Here is a 25,579-nt window from a genome sequence, read left to right as displayed (position 1 = left end):
AGCTTGTTTTATAGAGAAATTAAAAATACAGCAGCAGTCTACTGAACAGGCTACAACAATACAGAATTGAACGGGCAAACATTTCTCTAACTTAGTTTTTAGGTTAAAAAAACACTCCATCACTGATAAAACTCAGAGAACTAAGCATTCCCAAAATTCAGTAACGTACATATCTATGCACATATATATAAAAAACAGCCTGCCATAAAGGCACATGTCTCCACAAATTTACAAACTGTGTAGACCTCTGTGGATTTCTTACCACTTTCAATAACTGTATAAAATTAATCACCAGAAAAAAGAATTGTGCTGGAAGTATGTTCTCTAAAACAACACAAATATGTTGTCTTAAAACCAAAGTCAGTGCTCGGAACTGGCAAGATCTATTTTTCTATAGATCTCAGGTCATTCAGCTCACTTAAAAACCAGATGAACCTTAACTAATGAAAAAAAATGAACTATTAAGCTCAACCACTTCCTAAAAAGCCATTTACATTTGTTAAACATTAAAAGGCCACTTGCATTTTTAAAACATTAAAACTAAATTTCACAACCCTATTTACAAAAATACTTACAATTGTAGGTGTCCTTGTTAGCAAGAATAACAGGAGTCTTAACTGTCCGTGCTAACATCAGTATGAATCACCAACCTTGTAACTAACTCTAGGGCTGGAGCAAAAGCTGTGTGCTGCGCGGGCCTCGGGTGGTATGGCGCTGGGTGTCAGCTTTCTCAGACCACCAGCTGCATCAGTCAGTGGAGAGAGGCCTCACAAAGCAGGATCTGAATTCCTGTTACTAATGAACCTGGCAAGACAGTGCCTCTCCCTAAACGCACGATCCTGCGGCCAGGTAAAAAGATGGCAGATGCCCTGGACAGGTGCAATAATTAAACACTGGTGTCATGACTACTTTGTTCAAGGGTTAAAAACAATTTGTCCCAGCCAAATATTTACCCACTTCAAGATGATAAACTACACTTCACAACCTGACTTTAACATCCTTCTTTTAAAAAAAAAAATTTTTATCATTACACAATGTAAACATTTTTTGTGGCCCTTTACCAATTTCTCCCTAACATCCATCCTAATCTTAGTACCAGCCTTGATCTTATGTTCCCTTTGACCAATTTGGTTTTCCCCTCAGTTTTAAGTTTATTTTATATCTTGTTTCACGTATTTTTATAAGCTGCTTTAAACTCCTACTGGAACAAAGCAGGGTAAAAATAAATAAAAACTTAGGTAAAACAGTTGACTATTGGTGTCTTTTCTTTAAAGAAAAGACAGGAGGAGAAAATGAATCAGTGTTAATTCTACTTGTGCAATCCTTTCAAATGCTTTTCTAAATTTTTTATTGTTATCTGCCTAAATCAGAAAACTCTCATTACACCCAATTATTTCTACAAAATGACATAAAAGGAAAATCATATATTATGAATTAAAATTAGAAATAAGAACTAGACTTATAGTAGCCTAGACATCTCCAAGATATTAAATAAGTAACTATCTCTCATTTGCTATTATTTAATAATAGTATTATAGCAATATTGTAGTGTACTATTCCAGTAACTGTTCATTTTATCAGCTTTATTATAAATTCTAATCTGACTTTTCTGGGCTAATCTAGGTACAATGACCATGATATTTTTTCTAAGAGAAACTTCATACATATTTCTATAACCCCTATTTTATACTAACAATGAACATGTGGAAACCAAAATTAAAAACAAAATACCATTTACAATCATTCCAAGGAAAATAGAACATCGAGATATAAATTTAACTAAACATATATAGGATCTATATGCTGAAAATTACAAATTGCTGATGAAAAAATCCAGGAAGATCTAAATAAATGAATAGACATATACTATGCTCATGAATTGGAAGAGTCAACATAGTAAAGATGTCAATTCTCCTCAAACTGATCTATAGGTTTACTACAATTCCTATCAAAACCACACAAGGATTTTTGGCAGATATAGACAAGCTTATTCTAAAATTTATATGTAAAGGCACAGGTCCTGAAATAGCAAAAACAATCTTGAAAAAGAGGAATGAAGTGAGAGGAATCCATCTGTTGCATATTAAGGCCCACTTTATAGCTATAGTAATCAAGACTGGGGCACTGCTGAAGAAAAACACACAACGTAATAAATCAATGGAACAGAATAGAGAACCCAGAAACAAGCCCACACAAATATGCCCAACTGATTTTCATGCTTTTCAACAAATGGTGCTAGAAGAACAGGGCATCCATATGCAAAAAAAACAAAAACCAAAAAACAATGAACCTCCACCTCATCCTCACTGTGGGTACATCTAGACCATGTAATGCTACTCAACAACAAAAAGGAACAAACTATTCATACAAGCAGTGACCTGGATAAATATTGAGGGAATTATGCTGAGTGAAAGAATGCCAATCCCAAAATGTTAGATGCTGCATGATTCCATTTATATAACATCCTCCAGATGACAATATCATAAAAATGGAAAACAAATAGTGGTTGTCAGAGGTTAGGGATAGGGATGAGGTGGCCATCACAGGGCAGCATGAGAGATCCTTGTAAGGGAACACTTTTATTGTTCCACTGAGACTGGATCAATGTCAACCTCCTGGTTGTGATAATGTTCTACAGATTCATATGCAAGGTGTTACCATTGGGGGAAACTAGGCAACAAGTGCACATGATTTCTCTGCATTATTTCTTACAACTGCATATGAATCTATATTTACCTCAAAATTAAAAATTTAACTTTTTTTTTTCCCAAAAAAGACCCCCAAACCAGAAACAAACCTACTTCAAACAAATACAACCTATTTGTCTATGGGCTACTTACTTTAATTTGCCTGTTAATCAATGCCATCTTAAGAACTTCAAATTGGAAATGTTTCTTTTTCCCTACAAGATAAAAGGCATTGATTCAAATAAAGTATCTGATAAAAGAGCAGGATACCTCCATGTAACTTTCAGAAGTTCCATATGCTGCCCAAGATTATTAATTTTCAAAACTTGACCTGCACTTGAGAAATAGTAAGAAAACCACTCTTTAAAAGGGATGAGACTGGGTCATCTCAAATTCTAATGTTACTATAAATATCATAGAAAAGTTTTTGAACTCTAGAGTTTGATAGTCTCAGAGGCCTCATTCTTAAAAATAAAAAGACAACATAACCATTCAGCTTTCCAAGCAGTAGCATGAGCAGATTGAGATGTTTCATGCTCTTTATCCTCTCAGATTCCATAACATAAAATCCAGAGGCAAACACCAGGGCCATCCTAACGTACGAAGGACCTTTATTTTAGAAAAGACTAAATGACACAGCTCTGGGGAATGCCATGCAGTGAGAAGACAGGAGGCTTCTTTTTGGTTCACGGATCAGAGCAGCACAATCCCAAACATTCCAAATGTCACCTCCCACCTCCCTTTCAAGCCCTTGCCCACCTCCCTGATTTCTTTCCTCTTCGTCACCACTAGGCTTCCACGTCAGGGTCTCCTCTCCCCTCAAGTCCCTATGTGTACCCCTAACAGTTTGGCCATTGATTCGAGCTCCCTCCACACCCCAGGAGCTGCTCTCCTGACCACGGACTCTCCTAGTGCCACACCTGGACTCGGCCTCTCTATGGCATCTGACACTTTCTGTCCAGAAACTTCTTTGACACTACTTTCCTCGGCTCTCTCCAGGCCTTGCTGACCATGCCCCTCCTCACGTCCTTCCCTGTCTCCTCTACCTCTCCCCTCCCTCCCAATGTCTCACATTTCCCAGCACCTTGACCTTGGTAGCGTCTTGTTCAACCTCTCCCAGAGTGAGCTCACCACACCTGAAACAGAATGCAGGACATGGGTGACTCCCTGGAGTTCAGAATACCAGGAACGTAAGACACAGGACAAATCGTGCTGCTCTCCCCATCTCCCATCACAGAATTTGTTCCTGTCTTCCTGACTGACTGCAACCTCGCCCCCAGCCACGTGATCACCCCAACCAGAATCCGGGGCCACTTCTCACCTGTGCTTCTCATTCCCATCGCAGTGACCTCTGAACCCTCTCTATGCCCACCCCCTGTTGATGTTCTCGTGGGCTCGAGTCCAGATCATTAGGGGAGTGCCCAACTGTTTTCTCCTCTCCCACCACCACTTGCCCACACCTGTCCTCTCCACTGCTTCGACAATGGCCTTTGAGCAGCCCAGCCCTGGTGTGTCGCTCCCACCACGCCCTCCTTGCTGGCTCCAGCAGCCGCTCTCAGCGTGGCTCTGGCAGGCGCTGCCTCCGTGGACAGGTGGATAGCAGTGACTTCTTACCAATGGAGGCTCAAGTGACAAACTTTTTGAATTAAGTGTTTTGAGGAGTAAATGTAAGACTATCCTTATAAAGAATCACTGTCACCCTCCTGCATTTAGATATTCATCAGTAGGAGGAGAAAAGGGATCTATCCAATTGCAAATACATACTTTGGAAATTACACTTAACCCAGAGATTCTCACAAAGACTATGATCTGTGGCGACTTTCTCTTCTGGACATATTTCTAATAGTTGTGAAGACTATAAGGAACTCCAATGCCTCGCTTCATCACCAACATCACATTCAGATAGACCTAAGAGGCATGAGGACACATGTAGGTGTCATCCAGCATACTCGTGGTGGTGGGAAATTAAAGATAACAATAAGTCAAGAATGACTGGCCTGTTGGATAAATTCTAAAGTCCCTCACCTCTGTGACCTGGTCCCTGCCCGCCCCCTGAGCAGTATGTCCCACCACCACTCCCCCAGCAGGTGATCTTCGCCCAACCATGAGAAGCCACACCGACCATCCTTGCTATGTCCAGGCAGTTCTCTCTGCTCAGAATCCCTTCCTTCCTCCTCACTTAGAAAACCCCTACTCGTCCTTCAAGACTCAGTTGACTTTCTCCTATAAATGTGGTCTGATTACCAGCCTCTAGACTGTTGTCATCCAGAGAGCTGGGATCCAGTCCTGTCTTTGTGTTCCCAGAGCCTAGCAACACCTGCCACTCAATAAATGCAACGAATGTTTGAGATGTGAAGACTGAAAACTAGAATCAAAATAGCTTGTGATTAGAGGTCTTTTCTCATTTTAATTCAGCATAGCAGTCTCCTATTTTTTTTCAGGTTGGGTTAATGAATACGTAATACCCTCTGGAGTTGGAGAAAGAGTGACAAGTTGGCTGCTCAGTTCATCACAGGCAGAAATAAAATGTATGTGTTTAATATTCTGGTATCTCCAGCTCAAGGGTTTCTGTGCAGCAGCCTCATTTCCACTGTCCCCCCTATTTCTGAAGTGACAATGACGTCAGAGTTCTGACCACGACTGCTAGTACAAGGAATGCAAGACAGCAAAGCTCTAATTGCTTCTGCCTTCTGAAAGTTCTGCTTTCTAAATGGCAATGAACTCGAGCAATCACTTTTTAAGCTGCTCATTTCCAGGAGATGAAAAGACTAGGCAACCAGGATCTGTATTCTATCCTAATTTCTGCTATGACAGGACCAGACTTGGAATCATTTCATTTTCTCAATTAGCTTAGGATTTTGACATTTCTGAGAGAACACAGGGACATGCCACAGTCTCCTGATATCTATATTGATCTACCAGAGTGAGTCTAAGATTGTGATCTTCCGCACATGGGCAAATAATTTTGTGAGTAGATTTAAAAAAAAAAGCATGGGGGGGTTGATATTATTTTTAGTTATCAGTATTATTCAATCAACACACCCTCTTCTCCCAGATAATCTAAACCAATCAATCAATGGTCTGTCTGGCCTCTCTTTTTTTCAAAGCTTATGGAGAATTTTACTGGCTTTAGCTGAGAATCTTTCAAGCTCCAAGGTTGTTGGTAAGTCACTGGCTTGAACAAGTGATTAACAAGCCACTCTTCTCTCCCGGGCTGTGCTTCAGAGCAATGGGCACGTAGCAAAGGTCAGCATGAACACAGCTGCTGGCCTCATGGTCACAATGAAGTGTGAGTTTGCCAGGTGAGACCTGCACCGTGTTTTATGAGTCCTGGCTGCAGGGACATAGCCTCTCACATGCTGGACCAATGTCACATTCCTGGACACCAGGCTCAGAGTCTTGAGAATCCTCGCAGGTGTATAAAGAGTGGCATGTTCCATTTAGGGCACTATATATCTAAAAATGGGGCAATTGTGTCTGCCCTCAAGCAGCAATTCATCACATGGCAGAATCGGAGAAGCTACTTCTCAGGTGGGGATGTGAGCCAAAGGGGATCCAGCAGGTGGAGTGAAAATGCCCCACACAAGAGAAGACCCACAGAGGCTCTTCCCTTTCCGTGCCGTGGTTGACATCACCAAGCTCAGCCTCACATGTGGTTTCCTCTGCTGATCCCAAATACTGAGAGGGAATGGCCTGTTCTTATTCCTGAATAAAAACCATGAAGTACCTATGGTTCTTCTCAAGGAGCTCCATGTTACAAAGGAGACCCAGGAGAGCCGTCCACACCTCAGAGACACAGAGCATGGAGGCCTTCTCCGAGCTTCTCTGAAGCCTTGTTCTCTCAGCCCCATGAACCAAGAGACCCTGCACAACCTGGGCTGGCAGTGCAGCTCAACGAAGTTTCCATTCTCATCTTCCTCCAGAAATACAGCTTTAAGTGACAGCTGTACACTTGGGCCAACCCACAAAAGCCTGATAAGCCTGTAATAAAGTGGAACCACAGTACCGATAATTCTATAAAACTGAACCACTCCATGTGTATCTTAACATGTACCTGTGGGTCCAGTTGGGTAAGCCGGAACACATCTCCCTAACAGCACGTGTGGTAATTTCCCACTGTAAGGTTTAGGCAGTGACTCCTGTATTGAGACAGGGGCTACAAAATTGAGGAGGGCACCATCTGAAAACTGAGCCTGGGGGAGTGGGGAGCCAGCAGGAGGTAGCCCTGGAAACAGAATGTGGGGGTGGGGGGACTGAGTTCAGGAGGATGAGTAATTTTTTTCTTTTCTTTTGTTTTGTTTTCTTTCCTTTATTATTATTTTTTAACTATATGATTCCATTTTTTCTCACTGGGGATAAAAACCATTTATTTTAATCTACTACTCTCTGACACACAAAATCCAGCATGCAATCAAAATTTACAAGGCATGTGAAGAAGCATCCTGACACCATTGCTTATAAGAAAGACACTTCCTGACCGGGGCAGGTGGAAGATGCTAAATAACCAAAAAGTTCAAGAAAAGAGAATAACAGAAAAATACAGAAATCAACTGAATAAGCTTGGTTTCTTTTTCACTTCATCTCATTCATTTGACTTTCTGAAATTTCTCCTTTCACTGCCATCAGATAGAAACTTGGTTTCAGTCCAGGGACTGAAAGTCATTGGTCTGGTTAAGACTCCTATAGTCACATCCAGTTCTGAAAAACCGAGACTCTGTAATTCTCGTATTCCCATCTCATACCCTAAAGAAAAACTGCGACAACTCAAAAAAAAAAAAAAAAAGAAAGAAAGAAAGAAAGGGGATCCAAGGAGAATATAAAATGTTAATACAAGGCATTTTGAAGTGAGAATTATGAGACAGTATGAGAGCAAAGACAAAAACACTTGATCATATCTTGCCTTCCTTCTAACAGAGACTCAGTCAACAGCAGACAATCCTTTCCAAGACTCTGAAGTTGTCTGTTGGACTCCTTATGCCTAAGTGGACTATTCATTAGCACATATGAATAATTCCCTTCAGAGGATCTACTGAAAGATGTTTGGTAACCTCTTTAGTGGGATAGAGGATGCACACTGCATTGGAGGGAAGAGAGGAAATATATTAGCAAATATATTTTCAAATGACTATGGTTATTTAGGAGCTCTTCAGTACTCCTAACTCCTTGCTATCTATGGCTTTTTTCTGTCAATACTCATGTCCCCACTGAAACAGGCCCTCCAATGTGCCTTCTGGGAGGGCAGAGATGTTTGCCTGTTTTATGGACTGCTGTTAATCTCCAGTGCCTAGAACAGTGCCTAGGAGATATAGGAAGAGCTCAGTAAATATGTGCTGAATGAATAGACTGAATTAAAATATATTCTACAGGGAAAGTAACAAAACACTGAGTTTTTTTCAAAGACTACTTTACTCCTCATTGACTCCCCCTGCCCCTTCAATCTGTGACCACAATCCCTGCTGGCTTTGGGTAGACTGCTCCTCATGCCAGCATTAGTTTACCTCTTTCCCAAATACCTCCTTGGGAAAGATTTTCCTCATGAAGCAGCATCTGATTTCACTATAGGATTCCCTGGCAAAACCTTCCACACATTCTGATTTTGTAGGCTGGGCATCACATGCAAATCTACTGCTCAGGGACCATGTGCACACAGAGGCGGGGCTGGCTGGCCTTTACAGTAAGCTAATTGATGTGGTAAGCCCTGGAGGCAGGATTACTTTTCAGCCAGGCACTCCCTAACATTTTCTGAGGATGGCCAAGTGGGCAAGTTCAATCCCTTTTCCCCAGAAACATGATACTGTCTTCTATACCAACAAATATAATTCAAATCCTCAGTGGGCAGTCCAGGATATGAAAATCACAGTAATCTAATCATGTAGGGGAAGAAGTATGAATCATCATTACACAGTCTAACAAAGAGCAAAGTGATTAATGCCAGTCTGCACACAGGCTGGGGTCCAGGGCACGGGCTCCCCGTGGTCTACAAACCCACCAGCGGGACCCGCCAGGCAAACATCAGAGAAGCAACATCCTGGTTCCCATCGCAGGGGAGGAAAAGCAAGGAACAACAATACTGTGTTCTCAGGAAAGCTTTTTTGTACTGAGAACAATTATGTGACTAAGGGAGCAGAGGAGTGGGAGTTGGGGGTCTCAAAATCTTGTCTGTTCATCTTCTGACTCTGGTGTAAACTGCTGAAGCTCCCTAGCTTACTTCTAAGTAGGGACCATAAAGTCCGTGGAATCATGGAACCTCAGAAAATGACCCAGAAACCCCAATCCTCTGCAGGAGAAAACTACAGAGCATGCAGAGTGCAGAGGACAAGCAAGAGGCTAGATCACCATACCAACAAGAGAGCTCTCTTAACCACATCCCAGAGACATATGGTTCTGTAGGCAGTCTTGGCCTTTCCCTGAAACCTTCAAAAAGAACACTGAAGTGCCCAGCTCCCGGCTCCAAGAAACCACAGCCCAGTGCACTGGGAAAGTTGGTCAGGGTGCCTGTGGCCCCGAACCATCATTTGACTTTTTTTTTTTTGCACAGCTGTATTCAATTTTCTGTCCTTGGGGTTTTAAAAGGAACATTTATTCTAGGGCCAGGATTCTCAAGTTTTATGGTTATACAACTCCCTCCCAGGGCCAAAGAATGTTTCGAAAGTCTTAAACCCGGCAGAAAGAATTAGTAAAAGTATCCAAATGAAAGAAAAATAAAAAATGAAGACATTCCAATTTATATTCAATCTCTTACTTGATTGTATTATACCTTCTATTTGCCTTTCAAGATTTTTACTACCTATTTTTCATGCAAATATAGGAAGGAGAGTATGTGTGATGCAGTGTGTGTATGTGCAAGTGTGTGCACGTGTGTGTGTAAAGAGAGTAGGTGAGGAATATAGAAGGACAAAGGTGTATTTAGACTCTTCTGAGGTTTCTGTTTCCTGTTCTATGCTAAATTTTATTTTAAATTAGGCTTATAGCTTAAATTGAATTTAATAAAAATCACAAAGAAAGAGATTCCTCTAGGATTTTTATATGCTTATTTGTTTTTCCTATTTAGAGAGCTGAATATCACCTGCTTTTTGGTAAAAACAAAAACTCTACATTTTTACTTAAAAAGTCAAATCAGTGGCATTTTTAATGACATTCTCTAAGCTAGTTTCATTATCAACATCCAAAAATCATTGACAGAAAAAAAAGGGGAGACAACAGGATGAGGTACCCACCAGCCCATGAAAGGCTAACCAGTTTTCTACATGCAGCCAGATGGAGTTATTTTAGAAAACCCTTACCTGTCCTCTTCTGTTCTTCTCTCTTCATGTCACCTAGATTTCCACAACTTAAAGACATCTGTCCACAGGTTCTGTCTACACAAACAGCACTCTTGTGTCTGCCTCCTCGATCCTCCCAAGGCCTGCCGCTGTTTCGTACAGACAAAGCACAGCCCAGGCTCTGGGGCCTGAAGTTGGGAACACAGCATACACCCACAATAGAGGCCTGGCTGCATCCCAAGACAAATAAGATATTTTGGAGAAACAAAGTAATTTGCACAGATCCACCCTAAGCAGACAAAATGGAATCAGGACTCCTCCATAAAATGATCTGAAATGCTGTTAGCAGCACTTGCTTCACATGGTCCAATTCTCTGAAAACAAGAATTTGACAACGTAAACTGACCTTGCCCGACCCCAGTCATGATGGGCGCCTGCCGCTGGCTTCTGTCAAGAGGCAGTTAGTCCCGAGCAGGGCAGACCAAACCCTTCATATCTGCAACTACTTTCTTTGCTCTTTTAAAACCAAGAAATCAAAAGTGCCCTTTAGCACAGCCTTGTAGCCAAGATAACAGGTTGAAGTTCAAATGGTTCTTCCTGGATAACCTCTCTCAATCTCCTGTGATTGCAGGTTCCTAGATGTTAATGAGAGACCAAAAACCCAGGACACAGGATAGCTGAAAAAAAAAAAACAGGATTCTAAAGCCGGGGTTTCTTTTAAGCCAGAGACTTCTTCATAGATGACAGTCTAACTTCTAATCAACTACTAATATCATTTTCTCATGATAATAAATTTTAAAACCCTGTAGATCTGTGCTGTAGAACAACTTAAAATTCTTCCAGAATAAGAATGCTTTAATGAAAGTAATACCAACCAAAAAATTCTTTCCTCAAAACCCCCAATATGTATCTCCTACATATACAATGAAATGCAACCAAACAAATACAACATAAATTAAAAAAAAAAAAAAAAATTCCACACACACAAGAAAAACCCTTACAAGGAGCCTTTAACCAAGTTTAGAAAAATAAGGACATTTTCTAATTTCAGGCCAAGCAAGGCAGAAAACACTGGATTTTTAAAATATTGTTTTATGATAGGCCATTCATATTCTGTATAAGAAAAGGCAGAAATTTCAGGTATGAACACTCATAAAACCTTTAAAGATTGGCTTACCAAAATATGCACGCACACACACACACACACACACATCTTGTTTAAAAACAAAACACTGCCTGGAGTCATCCAAAATGAGCAGTCTTTGGTCATGTGCTCAAGACATCTCAAATGGGCTTTCCAGCGTAAGTAGCAGTCCATTTTCAACTAGTATTTTCTCAAGAAAAGGGAAAGATTGGGTTGCTACTTGAAGGAACACATATCTAAAAAAGTTGTTTTCACATAATCTAAGTGAGTAAAAAAGCATGGGGAAAGAATGTACTAATGCAAATGGTAAGATCCACGGTCAAAGTACTTCTGAGGTTTCTGAACGGCATCCACTGCAAGCACTTCAGTGTGCATGCCTCCTGAGAAAGTTACCACTTTTCTATCCACCTCACTTAGGGAACTGCTGTAGATAGTCTCGGTGGTCCAAACACCGAGATCTGATGTTGTCTCAGGAGACACAAATCACTGATATATGTATAGTCAGGACTTTGCTTCCTAAATTCCTTCACTGCATCTAGAAGAATGAAATGGATTTCCTCTTTATTCTGGTATTATATGAAATTTTTAAGCAATTCTACCTAAATTTTGAAAAAGCAAATCTGTAAAATCCTTCTTTGTTTTCTCGCAATCAAAATTACAAAACCAAGTCAAAACCATCAGAGAACAAAGCCAAGAGTGGCTCTCTTCTCTGAATCCAGCTTTGCATGACTCTCCCGCCCCAGCCTGCCTACAAGTTAGCAGCTCCCAGATGTATGACTCATACCCAGAAGAGCTGGCTCCCAGGGAGGAGAGGACCTTCAACCCAACCAGCATTCTGTTGGCAGGGCAGGAGAGAATCCTAAAGGAATTTTTCAGAGTCTGGTTACAGTGAAACTTCTGCAAACGGTTGGCTCAGTCTCTGCACCTTAGCACTTCACAGTCCCTCTTCAATCCACTCTGATCTGGAGTCTCCAGTCTGAACTACTCATGTCAAGGTCGAGAACAACATCCAACTTGGCAATTCCAGTGGGTGCTTCTGTCCTCCTCTTACTGACCTCTCAGAAGTCACTGACTCCATGCACCGGTGACCCCACACTCTCCTACTTTTCCTTCCTCCTGGGCTGGCCACGCCTCTGTTTTCTTGTGGTTCCCCACCTCATCCTCAGCCCCATTAACTCTCTCTCTCTCTCTCTCTCTCTTCATCCTTTTCTATGGATTTAACAATCATCTAAATTTTATCTCTAGTCTGGATTGCTCCTCGCATTTCCAGACTCAAATATGTCTGCCTAATAACTTTGGATATTCAACAGGTACCTCAAAGTTAATATGGCTACAATAGAACTCTTGATTCTCAGAGCTGGTCCTCCCCTTAAAACAAAACAAAACTCTCCTCCCCAAATCTTTCTTCTCCTTCTCAGAAGTTGCCCAAGGACAAAATTTAGGAATCATTCTTAATTTCCCCCTTGTCCTTACTCCCTAAATCTCATCTATCATGAAGTGCTGCCAGGTAAGCCTCCAAGACGTATCTTTTTATATATACAATAGATTTATTCATATATAATTCACATACCATACAATTCACCAATTTACAGTGTATAATTCCATGTTTTTTAAAATATATTCACAGAGTTGTATGACCATTTTCAAATCAATTTTAGACATTTTTATTATCCCCAAAAGAAATCACAGACCCATTAAGAGTCATTCCTAATTCCCTCCAAATATCCAGTTGTAAACAACCATTAGTCTACTTTCTGTCTCTATAGATTTGCTTGTTCTAGAAATTTCATATAAATGGAATCATGCGATATGTGTTCTTTTGTGTTTGGCTTCTTTCACTTAGCATATTTTCAAGGTTCATTTATGCTGTAGAGTACATCAGTATTCCATTCCTTCTTATAGCTGAATAACATTCCACTGTGTGAACACACCACATTTTATTTATCCATTTATCAGTGATGAACATTTGAGTTGTTTCCACTCTTTGGATATAATGAGTAATGCTTCTGTAAATATTATTGTTTTTGTATAGACATATGTTTCCATCTCTCTTGAGCGTATACCTAGGAGTGGATATACTGGGTTCTATAAGAGGTAACTCTATGTTTACCTGTCTCAGGAACTGCCAGACCGTTTTCCAATGCAGTTGCTTTGGAAACATTTTGCATTCCTATCAGCAGTGTTTGAGAGTACCACTTTCTCCACATCCTCACCAACACTTGTCATCGACTATCTTTCATAGTCAATGAAGTGGTATCTCACTGTGGTTATGATTTTCATTTCCCTGATGGCTAATGATGTTGAAAATCTTCTCACCTGCTTATTGGCCAACAGCATATCTTCTTCAGAGAAATGTCTATTTAGATACTTTATCTATTTTTAACTAGGTTGTCTTTTTATTATTGAGTCATAGAGTTCTTTATATATTCTAGATTACAGTCCCTTATCACATATATGATTTGGAACTATTTTCTCCTGTTTCGTGGGTTGGCTTGATAGTATCCATTGATGCACAAAAGTTTTTAATTTTGATGAAGTTCAATTTATTTTTCTTTTGATACTTGTGCTTTTGGTGTCATATCTAAAAAACTATGCCCAACTATGCTCTTTGCCCAAAGTGAATCATTGTGCAGTATATGCATGTATTGAAACAACACACTATACCCTACAAATATGTACAAGTAAATGTTAAAAATTTAAAAAAGAGCAAAAAACAAACAAGCAACAAAATAAAAACATCCCCAATCCAAGGTTATTAGAGTTATGTTTAAGCTTTCTTCTAAGAGTTTTAAAGTTGTAGCTCTTATATTTAAGCCTTTGATCCATTTGCAGTTAGTTTTTGTACATGGTGCGAGGAAGGGGTCCCACTTCATTCTTTTGCACATGAATACCCAGTTTCCTGACATCATTTGTTGAAACTATTCTTTCACCATTGAATTATTTTGGCACATTTGTCAAAAATCAGTGGACCATAAATGTGTGTCTTAATTTCTAGACTATCAATTCTATTTCATATACATATATACATATACTGGCATAAGATGAATAGACTCATCTTATGCCAGTACCACACTGTCTTGATTACAGTAATTTTGTAGTAAGATTTGAAATCAAGAAGTCAAGTTTTCCTATTTTGTTCTTTTTCAAGATTGTTGTGGCTCTTCTGGTCCCTTGAATTGCCATATTAATTTTAGGATCAGCTTGTCAATTTCTGCAAAATATCTATCTGAGATTTTGATACAGACTGCTCTGAATCTGTAGATCAATTCGAGGAATACTGCCATTTTAACAATATTAAATCTTCTGATCCATAAATATGTGATTTTTTCCATTTATTTAGGTCTTCTTTAATTTCCTTTAATTTGTTTTATAGTTTTAAAAGCATATGTTTTTCTCTAAAGTTTTTGGTTTTGTTTAAGTTTGGTTAAGTTTATTTGTAAGTTATTTTATTCTTTTTCACACTATTATAAAAGAAACTATTAATTTCATTTCAGATTATTCAGTACAAGTGCATAGAAGTACAACTGATTTTTGTATATTGATCTTGTATCCCACAATCTTGCTGAACTTGATTATTAGTTCTAACAGTACAGTGGATTCCCAGGATTTTCTAGATACAAGATCATGCCATCTGCAAATAGAGGTAGTTTCACCCTTTCCTTTCCAATCTGATCGCCTCTTATTTCAGTTTCTTACATAATTTCCCCGACTGTAACCTTCAGTGCCAACACTACACAGAAGTGATGAGAGTGGACATCCTTGTCTTGTCCCTGGTCTTAGGAGAAAAGCTTTCAGCCCTTCACCAGTAAGTATTAGGTTAGCTGTGGGTTTTTCATAGATGCCCTTTTCAGGTTGACAAAGTTCCATTCCATTCCTAGTTTGTTGAGTGTTTTTTTGTTTTTTTTTTCAAACAAGAAGAGGTGTTGGATTTTGTCAAATGCTTTCTCTGCATAAGAAACACCCCTTTGCACTTGGTTTTTCCTCTGGATGCTTTCCCTGTACCATCTGCATAGCTTGCCATTTGTTATCTGTACAAGCTCTACTTCAGGGCATTCCTGGATCACCCTATTCAAAAGTTCCCACACAATACCACGTCTTCTCCAGTCAGTCAACCATAAAACCTTCATAGCACTCAGCCATTGTTATTACACGTACAACTTTTGATGATGCTTGTATACTGTTTAATATTTGTCAGCATGTATTCATAATTTTAGTCCTTACAACAATAATATCTACAACATGGATACTATTATCACCATTTTACAGATGAGGAAATTGAAAGACAGAAAGGTTATGTGTCTTGCCCAAGGTCATGCAGTATATAAGAAGTCAGACCCAGGAATAAAACCTAAGCCACCTAGCTCCAGAGACCATTTTCTTAAACACTTGCTATCATGCTTCTCAGTAATTACCTTTACTCATGTGTTAACTTATTTACTATCTATGCACAACCACTGCCAATCTCGTTTACTGCTGTAACCCTAGCATCTAACACCATGCATGGCTGGTGTTCAATAATATTTAATGAACAAATGGAACACTGGTCCCCAGATGCCCCACAGGAAAAGAGTTCCACAGGACTCTGGTGAGCACTGAGACTATACACAGCCACTGAGATTCATAGGACTCATTAGTTTTGGGGAAAGCTGTTTAACTTTAATGCAATGTTTTCCAGCCTTACTTGGGCATAGATCCACCCATCTTCAGACCCCTTTACCCCGTGTATTAATAGCCTAGGGAGATGTGTTCCAAGGCACACACTTTGAGAAATACTGCCCCAGAGAGGCAGATCAAATAGCACTGTTCCCAGAATGACGCTTCTGTCCCCATTTCTGTGGCTGGCTCTGCTCCTATCTAAAAAGTCAACTTAGAGTCCCTGAAAGGTCTTTCGCAGCCACATCTGAGTTCAGAAGGAAAACCACAATACTAAGTTTTCCCTTTCTTTGCTGGAGTTCCTAGAGGGCACACTGGGACACAGGACCACTGATGAAATATGAGGATTTTCCCAACTACCAAAATGGCTCAACTCCCCTGTATGTTTGGGTTCCATACTGCATCACAGAGGCAGCCTTAATTTTCTCAGAGCTCTGGTTTGTTGAATGTGAGTCAAACAAAATCACCCTGTTCTCAGAATGCAGGAGAAACCAATATAATGTGTTAACCACAAAACTGTTATATTTCTTTCCTAAATACTTACCTTACTGCTGATACTTAAATCATGGCTTCAGAGGTGCAGTGACTTCAAAAGTATCATAGCTCAGCTTTCCAAGACTTCAAGGTTATCTACTCGAACTCTGCCTGAAAAAGGGGAAAAAATAGCAAACAATATAAGACAACAGCATACATGAACAAAGCAAGATATTCTATTTTGGGGTTTTTTTCTTTTGCCAGTTGGCAGTTGGCCAGTATAAGAGAACTGAACTCTTGACCCTGGTGTTGCAGGGCTGTGCTCTAACCAACTGAGCTAAGAGGCCAGCCCCTCGCAAGCTATTCTATTGTGATTAACTTGATGTTTCTGACGAGCTTTTTCCCTTTCAATTACTCCTCTTCATTGGTGACTACAAATTATAGGCAGTGGTTAGAGTATCTTTTTAAATCTCCCATAAAAAGTACTCAATAAAAGAATACATTTTTTTTCCCCTTCATCTTAAACTCACGGAATAAAGCCATTTCTCTGTAATGGTTCTCCAAAGCTACTATTTTTCATTTGACTGAAATATTATATGAGGGTACTTCAAAAAGTTTATGGAAAGATTCGTATTATCTTTTAATTCTATTTTTCCACAAACTTTTTGAAGTTCTCTTCTATATTTGGCCTATAGGCAAAAGTCATCTTTAGTAAATATGAGTACTTGCTAAATTCAAGTTTACATCAGATCCAAATATGGGGCCTTGGGAAGAGGAGGAGACCTGAGAAAACAGAACGTGGGCTGGAACTCATGGAGAGTTAAATGTGTACAGCCAGAAGGAACCAACAAAGGCCCAAGTCCTTAGAAAAAGAGAAATTGATAGGGAGTAATTGGGTAAGGGACACAAAAAGTAATTACGATTTGTAATGATGAATATGCTAATAATATTGATCTGATCATCACACACTGTACACAAATACTGATAATCAATTCTGTACCCCATAAATATGTATAAATGAAAATAGAAATAAAAATAAGAAATAAAAAATCCCCCCCCAAAAAAAAAGAAAAGAAAAAGAGAGATACTGGACAGAGAAGTCAGGAGACTAGAATAACCTGTCTAAGGCACTCAGAATTTGGTCTATGCCATTAATTCCAGGCAGAAACAACTTTTGACATCTATTTTCCTCAAAACCTAGGGAGCAAAGGAAAACCCTGCCTATACTAGCATGTAACAGAGTAGTACTAAGGCAAATGTACATTTCCCCATGGGATTTGTCTAGTCAAGGTGTGATTTGTACAAAAGATGACTCTCAAGGTGAGAAAGTCACTCCTTCCAGTGAAAATGGCTGTGCCCGTGATGCGCTGTGACGGTTCATCCAGGAGCAGTACTGAAAACAGTAAGGCTGCCCTGGCTTCATTAGTTGATTGGTGCCTAAAACAGGGTGGCTTTGGGAAATCTTTTGTGTTAGGCTGTGAGGTACTACCTCCTATCTCCTTCTCACTCCTTGTATGACTTTGAAGAAGTCAGGAGAGAGTTCACTCAGGTGCAGAAGGCCCTGACCTGGACAGGAGCCGGTGACACGCCAGCACTGCAAAGTGGCAGAGCTGCATCCCTCAGTTCTCAGTTCTTACAAATACACAGGACACATGGCCAGAGCCTGCCCTGTCTGGTGCAGGGAGAATGGGCTTCATCTCCAGAGGCCCAGAGGCAACTTGTAAGGAAATCACCTTGTGGTGGGGGACAGGCGAGAGGGGAGTCAGCCCGTGTGAAGTTCCCACAAGGCAAAATAAATGTTTTTCACCACTGCTTGGTGAAATTCAGACACCCATTTACTCATTACTTTAAGCCACAGAGATGGTTGTGGTAAACACAGAAAAGCTACTGGGTTTAAGTAGAGTGTTTTTCGTGCCAAAAAAAAAATAATTTTCCCTTCCTCCCCCACGAATCTGTTTATTACTAAAAAGCTTTTCTTGGAGCCTTGTGAACTAGGCTAGACCAATTTAAGCCTCTCTTTTCCCCTGTGGCTCCTCCTCAGTATTCTAAACTGAGGATGAATTTGCACGCTTTGGAAAGGAGACCCTCTTACTGTACCAGCCACAAGAAAAAGGAAAAATGAAATTACTCACTAAGGGAAAGGCCAAGAGAACCATGAGAAGCCAAGAGGAAAGGGCAGGAGAGCAAACCACAGCAGTAGAAGAATCCTCCTCTCTCCCTTTTCTCAAAGACAGCGCCACTCTCTGCCCAGACTCTCACGTCCCCACATCCCGCAAGTGCCCTCCAGAGGAGGGGCTCTCAAACTCAGTACACAGAAGAATCACGCTGGGCTCTACAGCTGTGCATCAAGATGGAAGAAAACCTACAGTGGAGTTCACGGACCAAGTGTGGCCAACACAGGGAAGGGGAATCTGGGCTGGGGCATAGTAAGACCTTGTGCTGAGGTCCAAGGAACCAGCATTACCTATAGCTCACAAATATTCATGCTTAAGCCTGTCTTTCAGTGTGGTTGGATCCAGGGAATAGCATACTCCAAAAAACAACCACGAAACTCCTCACCATAGACAGGTTTCTGGGCCTAAATGCAAACGAGGCATCAAGAACTGACTGATGAATTGTGTTCTATAGTTATACAGTGCAAAATGAACAAGTTTGCATCCTTCATTTGCATAAGAGGACCTAAATGAGGATGTGGGCAGGGAGCTGGCTGGGAATTTAGTCTATGTAGGGTACCCCCTTTCCTTCATTCAAGGGGACACTGCTTTGGGAATTATCCCCAGTATACTCCACTACTTTTTATAAGTAATAAACCTTCCAATCCAGACTTCTGGTCTCTGTTACATTCATTTGGCTACGCTCATCAAGAAGTGGACCCCTTGAGTCTGGTAACCAAGCACCAAGGATTTTAAAAGGCCTATACCTAAAATACTTTGGTTCTAAGAATCTGGTTTGCTCAAAGACAAAGGGAAAAATCTTAGTCTCTAGATAATAAAACTCCAGAATATAGTAGATTGACCAGAAAACAAAACAATAAATCAGATTTAATGTAGCCAGGATAATTTGGGAAAAAGAAAAGAGCAAGAATACATTTTAAAAAGGGTCCAAATTTGGTGACATTTGAAGTTTAAAAACTAGCCAAACCAGTATAGAAGCAGAAAAAAATCCAGAGGAGAACAAGGCATTGGGTAAAGGATAATCAATATGGTTAATGTGGTACGAAGAGATGCTAAGCTCTTAGCCAGACTAAAAGGTCCTGTCTCACCCTTCAGGTTTCTCTTGTCCTTTCCAAGGTATTTCCTTTTAGTCACAACAAACTTTCACTTGACTTTCACAAGATTATCAATCCCTATGCAAAAACTCTCACAAGACTTTGTGATTAATTCTAGACCGATCGCATCTGCAGAGGAGATATGTTAGAGAAAGGCACATTTTTATGTTAATGTTTCAAAACTTAAGTATGACAGAAGGTGCTAGTGGAGGTGGCCAAAGTGAATGGATGTTTCTGGTGAGTTTTATTCATATACTTGTACTACTGAACTACTATACTAACAAGTGCCTCTGGATCTAGAGCACTGAGCAGAGTCTTGTCCCCTCTCCGCCATCCATCCAACAATCTCCCCCATCACAGACCTTAACTTAGGGAAGAGGCTGCCCTGAGACCCAATGTTTACTCTGGCTACCTGCTCCCATCTTTTTCCCTAGATGCTTGAAGCAAGGAAAGCAGCTTCTAGATATTTTCACAGAGCCTTGGGCACTTCCTCCCTACCTTCATACAAATCTCACACCAGCTTTCAGGATTCAGCTCAGATGCCTCCAGTTTCCAGGAGACCCTCCCTAACCATCTTGCTTCTTCCTTGGGGACATCTCTCTCTCCTGAATTTGTGCCAAACACCTAATTATAAATGACAACTACAGCTAATTCTCAACCATCCAGGGTTGGATTCACCACAGCAATAATAATACTAAAACAGTAATTATTATTATTATTTAAACACTGGTTAAAAATAAATAAATAAAATGCCTCCAAGTCAACAAAACCACCTACCTACTAGAAGGTGTCCATTGACTGGAATGACACAACAACCTACAGACATTATTGTGTGTCTCTAACATCCCGTTCCATCACCCCTCAGACATGTACTTACTCGGGGCCCAAGGCTTGTCATTCTGCTACCATTCATTCTAGGACCAGGCAAGTTGATGGAATAGCCATTAGTAAGTGACTGACTGTCACATATAGGAGCCAAGGTTAGAAGCAACAAGCAATGACAACAGTGGAAAATACCATTAAGGAAGCAGAGCAGCAGGGACGGGGGGGGTACCTTCAAAGATCACTAGGCTCATTACGGTGACTTTGGAGAGTGGAAAGGACAGTGAGGCTGGCCAGGCTTCATTTTAATGTTGCGCATTTGTATGTGTATGCACGCATGTGTGTGCACATGCACGGACATAGAATGCTTGGATAAAGAATAAATATACACCAATTTAAGAGCAATAACTGTTGTTTCTTTTTTCTTTTTTTCTTGGCAGCAGGCTGATATGGGGATCCAAACCCTTGACCTTGGCGTTATTGGCACCATGCTCTAACCAAGTAAGCTAACCAACCAGCCCCACCACTGGCCCATTTTACTTGTCAAGTAGTTTATAGGAAATTTTGTGATCCTGAACTTGTAATATTTTTATACATTAGGATAGTATCTATAGAACAGTAAATATTTTCCTCAATACTGGATTTTTTACTAAGTAAATGCTGGTAGTTTTCACTAAGAAGGACATATTAAATTTGACTGTGACAACCTTTTTGCTTTTATCTCCGTTAATCAAGAGATACCTGCATTTCATACATACTGTTTCCTCTAAAATCAGACTATGGGTTTTTATAAGCAGGACCCTTCTGTTGTGTTGTATGTTTTTAGTGTTTCATAGGCATGAGTCCAGTGCTCAACAGACAGATGCTGAAAGACTGAGGGGTACCAGTGGGCAGAGGGGCAGCTCATACTCCCTGTGAGAGCTTCCGGCAATCAGCACTCCACCAGCTGCAAGAAGATGCTCACAGTCAAAATAGCAACTGACGCGGAGGACACGTGAAGGAGAGGGAGCTAAAATAAGCACCACAATCCTCCCTGGTGAGATCCAGAAACTCCACCACCCCTCTGTCCTTGGGGATGTCTTTCTACAGGGACACACTCCCCACTTCGTGGGCTTTATGCTGCTATTGAGTGGCCTTCCTATTTATCCCATTTTAGCACAGGTTCTTAAAAGGAAATGTCAGTCATACATTCTTGAGAATGTTCCTGCAAAGCCCTGGGAGTTGTTCTGTTTCACAATTCAAAAGGTATGGGTATTATCCAAAATCACAAGTGGAAAAATTAAGCTAATGAACAGAATTCCCGATCTTAAGTCCTCTCATATTTTTTCCAAAATCTTTTGTGGCTTCTACTCTCATTTTGTGGCAACCACAAAATGAATAAACAAGTAGCAAACATTGAAGAAAAACTCAGCTTGCTGTCTGATAGATATATGTACCTGTGAACACGATTTTATATTGTCTACAACATCTAAATACTGAGAGCCAACTTTGTATTTGGCAATTAAGTACACACACACACACACACACACACACACACACACACACACACAGACACGAGGGTACCTCAAAAAGTTCATGGAAAAATAGAATTAAAGTACAATACAAATCTTTCCACGAACTTTTTAAAGACCCTTGTGTATATATACATATTGTGTATGTATATCCAATTTTTTTGTGTGTATATACATAATTTTGCAAATATACATATGTAATTATACATATATACAATTGTATATATAATGACAAAATACATAACGTGCTAAGTTGCAAGCAGAAAAACATTTTAACACTTCACAGTCTGCTGCTTCAAAGTACATGATGACTTCCTCCAAGTGTCTTCAAGCCTGAACAAGTCTGTAAACCACATGAGTATGTTTTCACAGACAGTCCCAGAAGGCACTCTAACATGCAGCAGCCACAATAAAAAGATAACCAGGAAAGAGTCAAATGGTGGCCTCGCCAGCAAATCACAGTGGGCTCAAAGCAACCATGGTGTCTTGAGGTATCCTTGAGCTCCTGAGACCCTTACAGTCAATCCATGCGATTCAGCGTTTGGTGAAGCCAAATATTTTCTATTGTTCTCTACTGGCTTCATATGTGCATGTTTCCTGAAAATAAGATTATTGTGGGGCCGAGCCCGTGGCGCACTTGGTAGAGTGCTGGGCTGGGAGCGCGGCGACGCTCCCGCCATGGGTTCGGATCCTATATAGGACTGACCGGTGCACTCACTGGCTGAGTGCCGGTCACGAAAAAACGACAAAAAAAAAAAAAAAAAAAAAAAAAAAAATAAGATTATTGTGCTAAGCCTTGCTCTTTTTCGTCTAAATGGAAAACAAATACGAAATTTAAAAACCTATAGCTAGGTAATGTGCGTCTGATAATATCCAGTAAGGGGTCACGTCCACTCTTCCACATACTCTGCCCATCAACCCTCATAACTGGGTGAGGAGGTGGTGGGTCCTGACTGACTCTGAATGCCCTTTACCTCCTTTCTCATTGTTTAAGTAACATCTTCTGGGTACGTGTCCCTGAGGTGGGGCTCAAGAGCTTCAAGTATGAGGAGCCCCTTTTTAATATCAAAACTTTCTTGTACCTGCTCCACCCCAGGCCAGCAGGTGCACTTTGAGTAAGACATTCATAGAGTCAAAAGGCAATGAGGGATTCAGTAATGCACCTCCCAAGTTTACATCTTATAAGGCACAACACTTAGGAGCATTTAAAGCAATAGGGCAGTCATGAGACATTAGGTAGCCTGAAGACAATACTTAGAACATTATCAATTCCATAGCCCCTTGTGATAACTGCGGCGTGTGAGTGAAGTGACACCGCATCCAACGTCAGAGCTCTGCGCACACATGGGCCAGCTCAGTGCTGCTAGGCAGCCCACCCCTCCCCAACTGGGCGCAGACTGGCCCCACCCATCAACTGTGTTACACTCATTCGCCCAGGACCACCTGCTCGAGCCCTGAGGCAGTAACTCCATCATGGTGGTGACTGGACTGGACTCCCATGGGTCCAAATGGGAAAGCCAGATCAGGTGTGTTCCTTGGAGAGCTGGCCACTATAAAGAAATGTCCGGGAAAAAAGTTGCTAAGTGGTACTAAAAGAAAACATTTTTGTGTGGATATAGCAACAAAGAAACTAGGAAGACAGACAGAGAGACAGAGAGATGACTAAAAATCTTGTGCCAAAACTTCAAATCCTGATGTATTGACAACTATGGTGGCCTCAACCCTTCAAAAGGAGGAAACAGGAACCAATGGAGGAGGACAGTGTACCTTAGAAGTCACAACTTCCTTCTGAACCTCCAAGAGTAAAAGAAGAAAGCAAGCTAGACCAGAGAACTGATGTCGTTTCAAATATGTGAGCAGAGTCAACACAAGTGAGTATAAATATGCACATCTGAGGATAATCAGCAACTGGAAATTAATCTAGGTAATTTCGTGAAACTGGTTCTCACAGTTAACTGAATTTAAGTCATTCTTTGAACATGTTTCTAGTACTTAACAGCTGTTAAAGTATGACAGATGAATGAAAAACACACGTTTTCATAGTATTGGGGTAAAGTTGAGTTGATACAATAATCTCACAATTAATACTCATATAGCATACAGTATTTGCCAGGTACTGTTTAAGCACTGTATGTTTATTAACCACTAACCATCACTACTAGCTACTAATATTATCCCCATTCTACAGATGAGGAAATTGAGGCATAGGAAGGTTTCTCAAGGTCACATAGGTGGTTAGTAGCAGTGTTGGGTTCAAGAGTTCTTGTTCTTAACCACTATACTATGCTGCCCCACTAATTAAAAAATAATGTGAAAGTGTTGAGAGAGAGAAAAACCTTTTCACAAGATTCTGTACAATTTATATTCAGTATCTCCAAGATAAATCTATATACCTTTTAATAGCCACAGACATTTATTTCTGATTTCTCTGCCTGGGATGAAATGGTTCTTATCACTATAAAAGCCCAAACATAGTTTTATGTCCCACACCTGGCTTTTTGCCTGGAGAGAAATAATAAGAGTCTGTCCCTAGATCTTGGGTAGGGCTCAACTGCCTGCTGCAGAGCCTGTGAGCCTGGTACAGTTGCACCAAAGTCCAGCTTAATGTGGGCTTTACTCTTGAGCTCAACTTAATCTAGTTTACTCCACCCAAGCCAAGCAGATGTGCACTCAGGATCTACTAAGTACAAGGCACTGCCTTATGTGCAGGGAAGGAACAGAGAAACTAAGGCAATAGTGAAGGATGAAAGACTTTTAAATTAAAGTAATTTAAAGGTCCAAGTGGAAGGGATTAGAACACAAAACTGAGGGGAGAAAACAGGAGAGATATATTCTAAGATTTCTCTTCAAGGAGGAAAACCACATTGGGCATGAGTTCTGAGTATTAAAGATCAGCTCGTGGAATTCTCATGCTTTGTTGGTGGGAATGCAAAATGTTATAGCCACTTTGGAAAACAAATTGGCTGGTTTTTTAAATTATTATTTAAAAACATTAAACATACTTTCCATATAAACCAGCAACCCTACCCCTAGGTCGTTACCCAAGAAAAAATAAAAATTTATGTTTCTGCAAAAACCTATACATAAACATTATAGGAGTTTTATTCATAATCACTAAAAAATGGAAACAAACCCAAAGTCTTTCAACTTATAATAGATAAGCAAACTGTACACCCATACGATGGAAGACTATATTCAGCAATAAAAGGAAACAAACCGATAACACACAACAAAATGGATAAGTCTCAAATGTGTTATGCTAAGTGAGATAAGGCACACTCAGAAAGCTGCATACAGTATGGTTCCATTCATATAACATTCTGGAAAAGGCAAAACTGTAAGGATGGAAAACAGAGCAGTGGCGGCCAGGGGATAGGGCTGTGTGGAAGGGCCACAAGGAATTTTTTAGGGCAATGGATATTTACATCTTTATTATAGTGGTGGTTGTACAACTGTATGCACTTAGCAAAGTATAGCTGTGAATGAAAAAGGGTGAATTTTACTAACTGTAAATTATACTTCAATAAATATGACTTTTTAAAAGCAGCTCAGAGCAATTATGTCAACAAAATGATCTCATGGAAGGGGGCTATTGTTATCCGCTACAGGGTTCTGCAAACCGTGTATCTAACTTCCTTGACTAATTATTTACAAGATTATTGGTTGCTCATTTGCAGGGGAAAAAAGTTCCTTTAATTATATGAAATTTCTTTAAGTAACTTCTGAGTGTTTAGATCATTATGGGAATTCTCTTATAT

The 25,579-nt window shown here is 40.3% G+C and overlaps 1 protein-coding gene across 1 annotated transcript in view; it reads right to left on the bottom strand.

Moving 5' to 3' along the window:
* SVIL (supervillin) overlaps window positions 1–648 on the bottom strand; it is a 146,499-nt gene extending 145,851 nt beyond the window's left edge. The window contains exon 1 of the mRNA XM_063099650.1: window positions 576–648. Coding sequence (XP_062955720.1) covers window positions 576–633 — 58 coding nt within the window. The 5' untranslated portion in view covers window positions 634–648. The remainder of the gene's footprint in view (window positions 1–575) is intronic.
* Between the last annotated feature and the right edge of the window lie 24,931 nt (window positions 649–25,579).

The sequence above is a fragment of the Cynocephalus volans genome, chromosome 6 (genome assembly GCF_027409185.1).
Source record: "Cynocephalus volans isolate mCynVol1 chromosome 6, mCynVol1.pri, whole genome shotgun sequence".
Classification (NCBI taxonomy): domain Eukaryota; kingdom Metazoa; phylum Chordata; class Mammalia; order Dermoptera; family Cynocephalidae; genus Cynocephalus; species Cynocephalus volans.
Note: the sequence above shows the minus strand (reverse complement) of the source record. Positions and strands in the feature narration are given on the sequence as shown.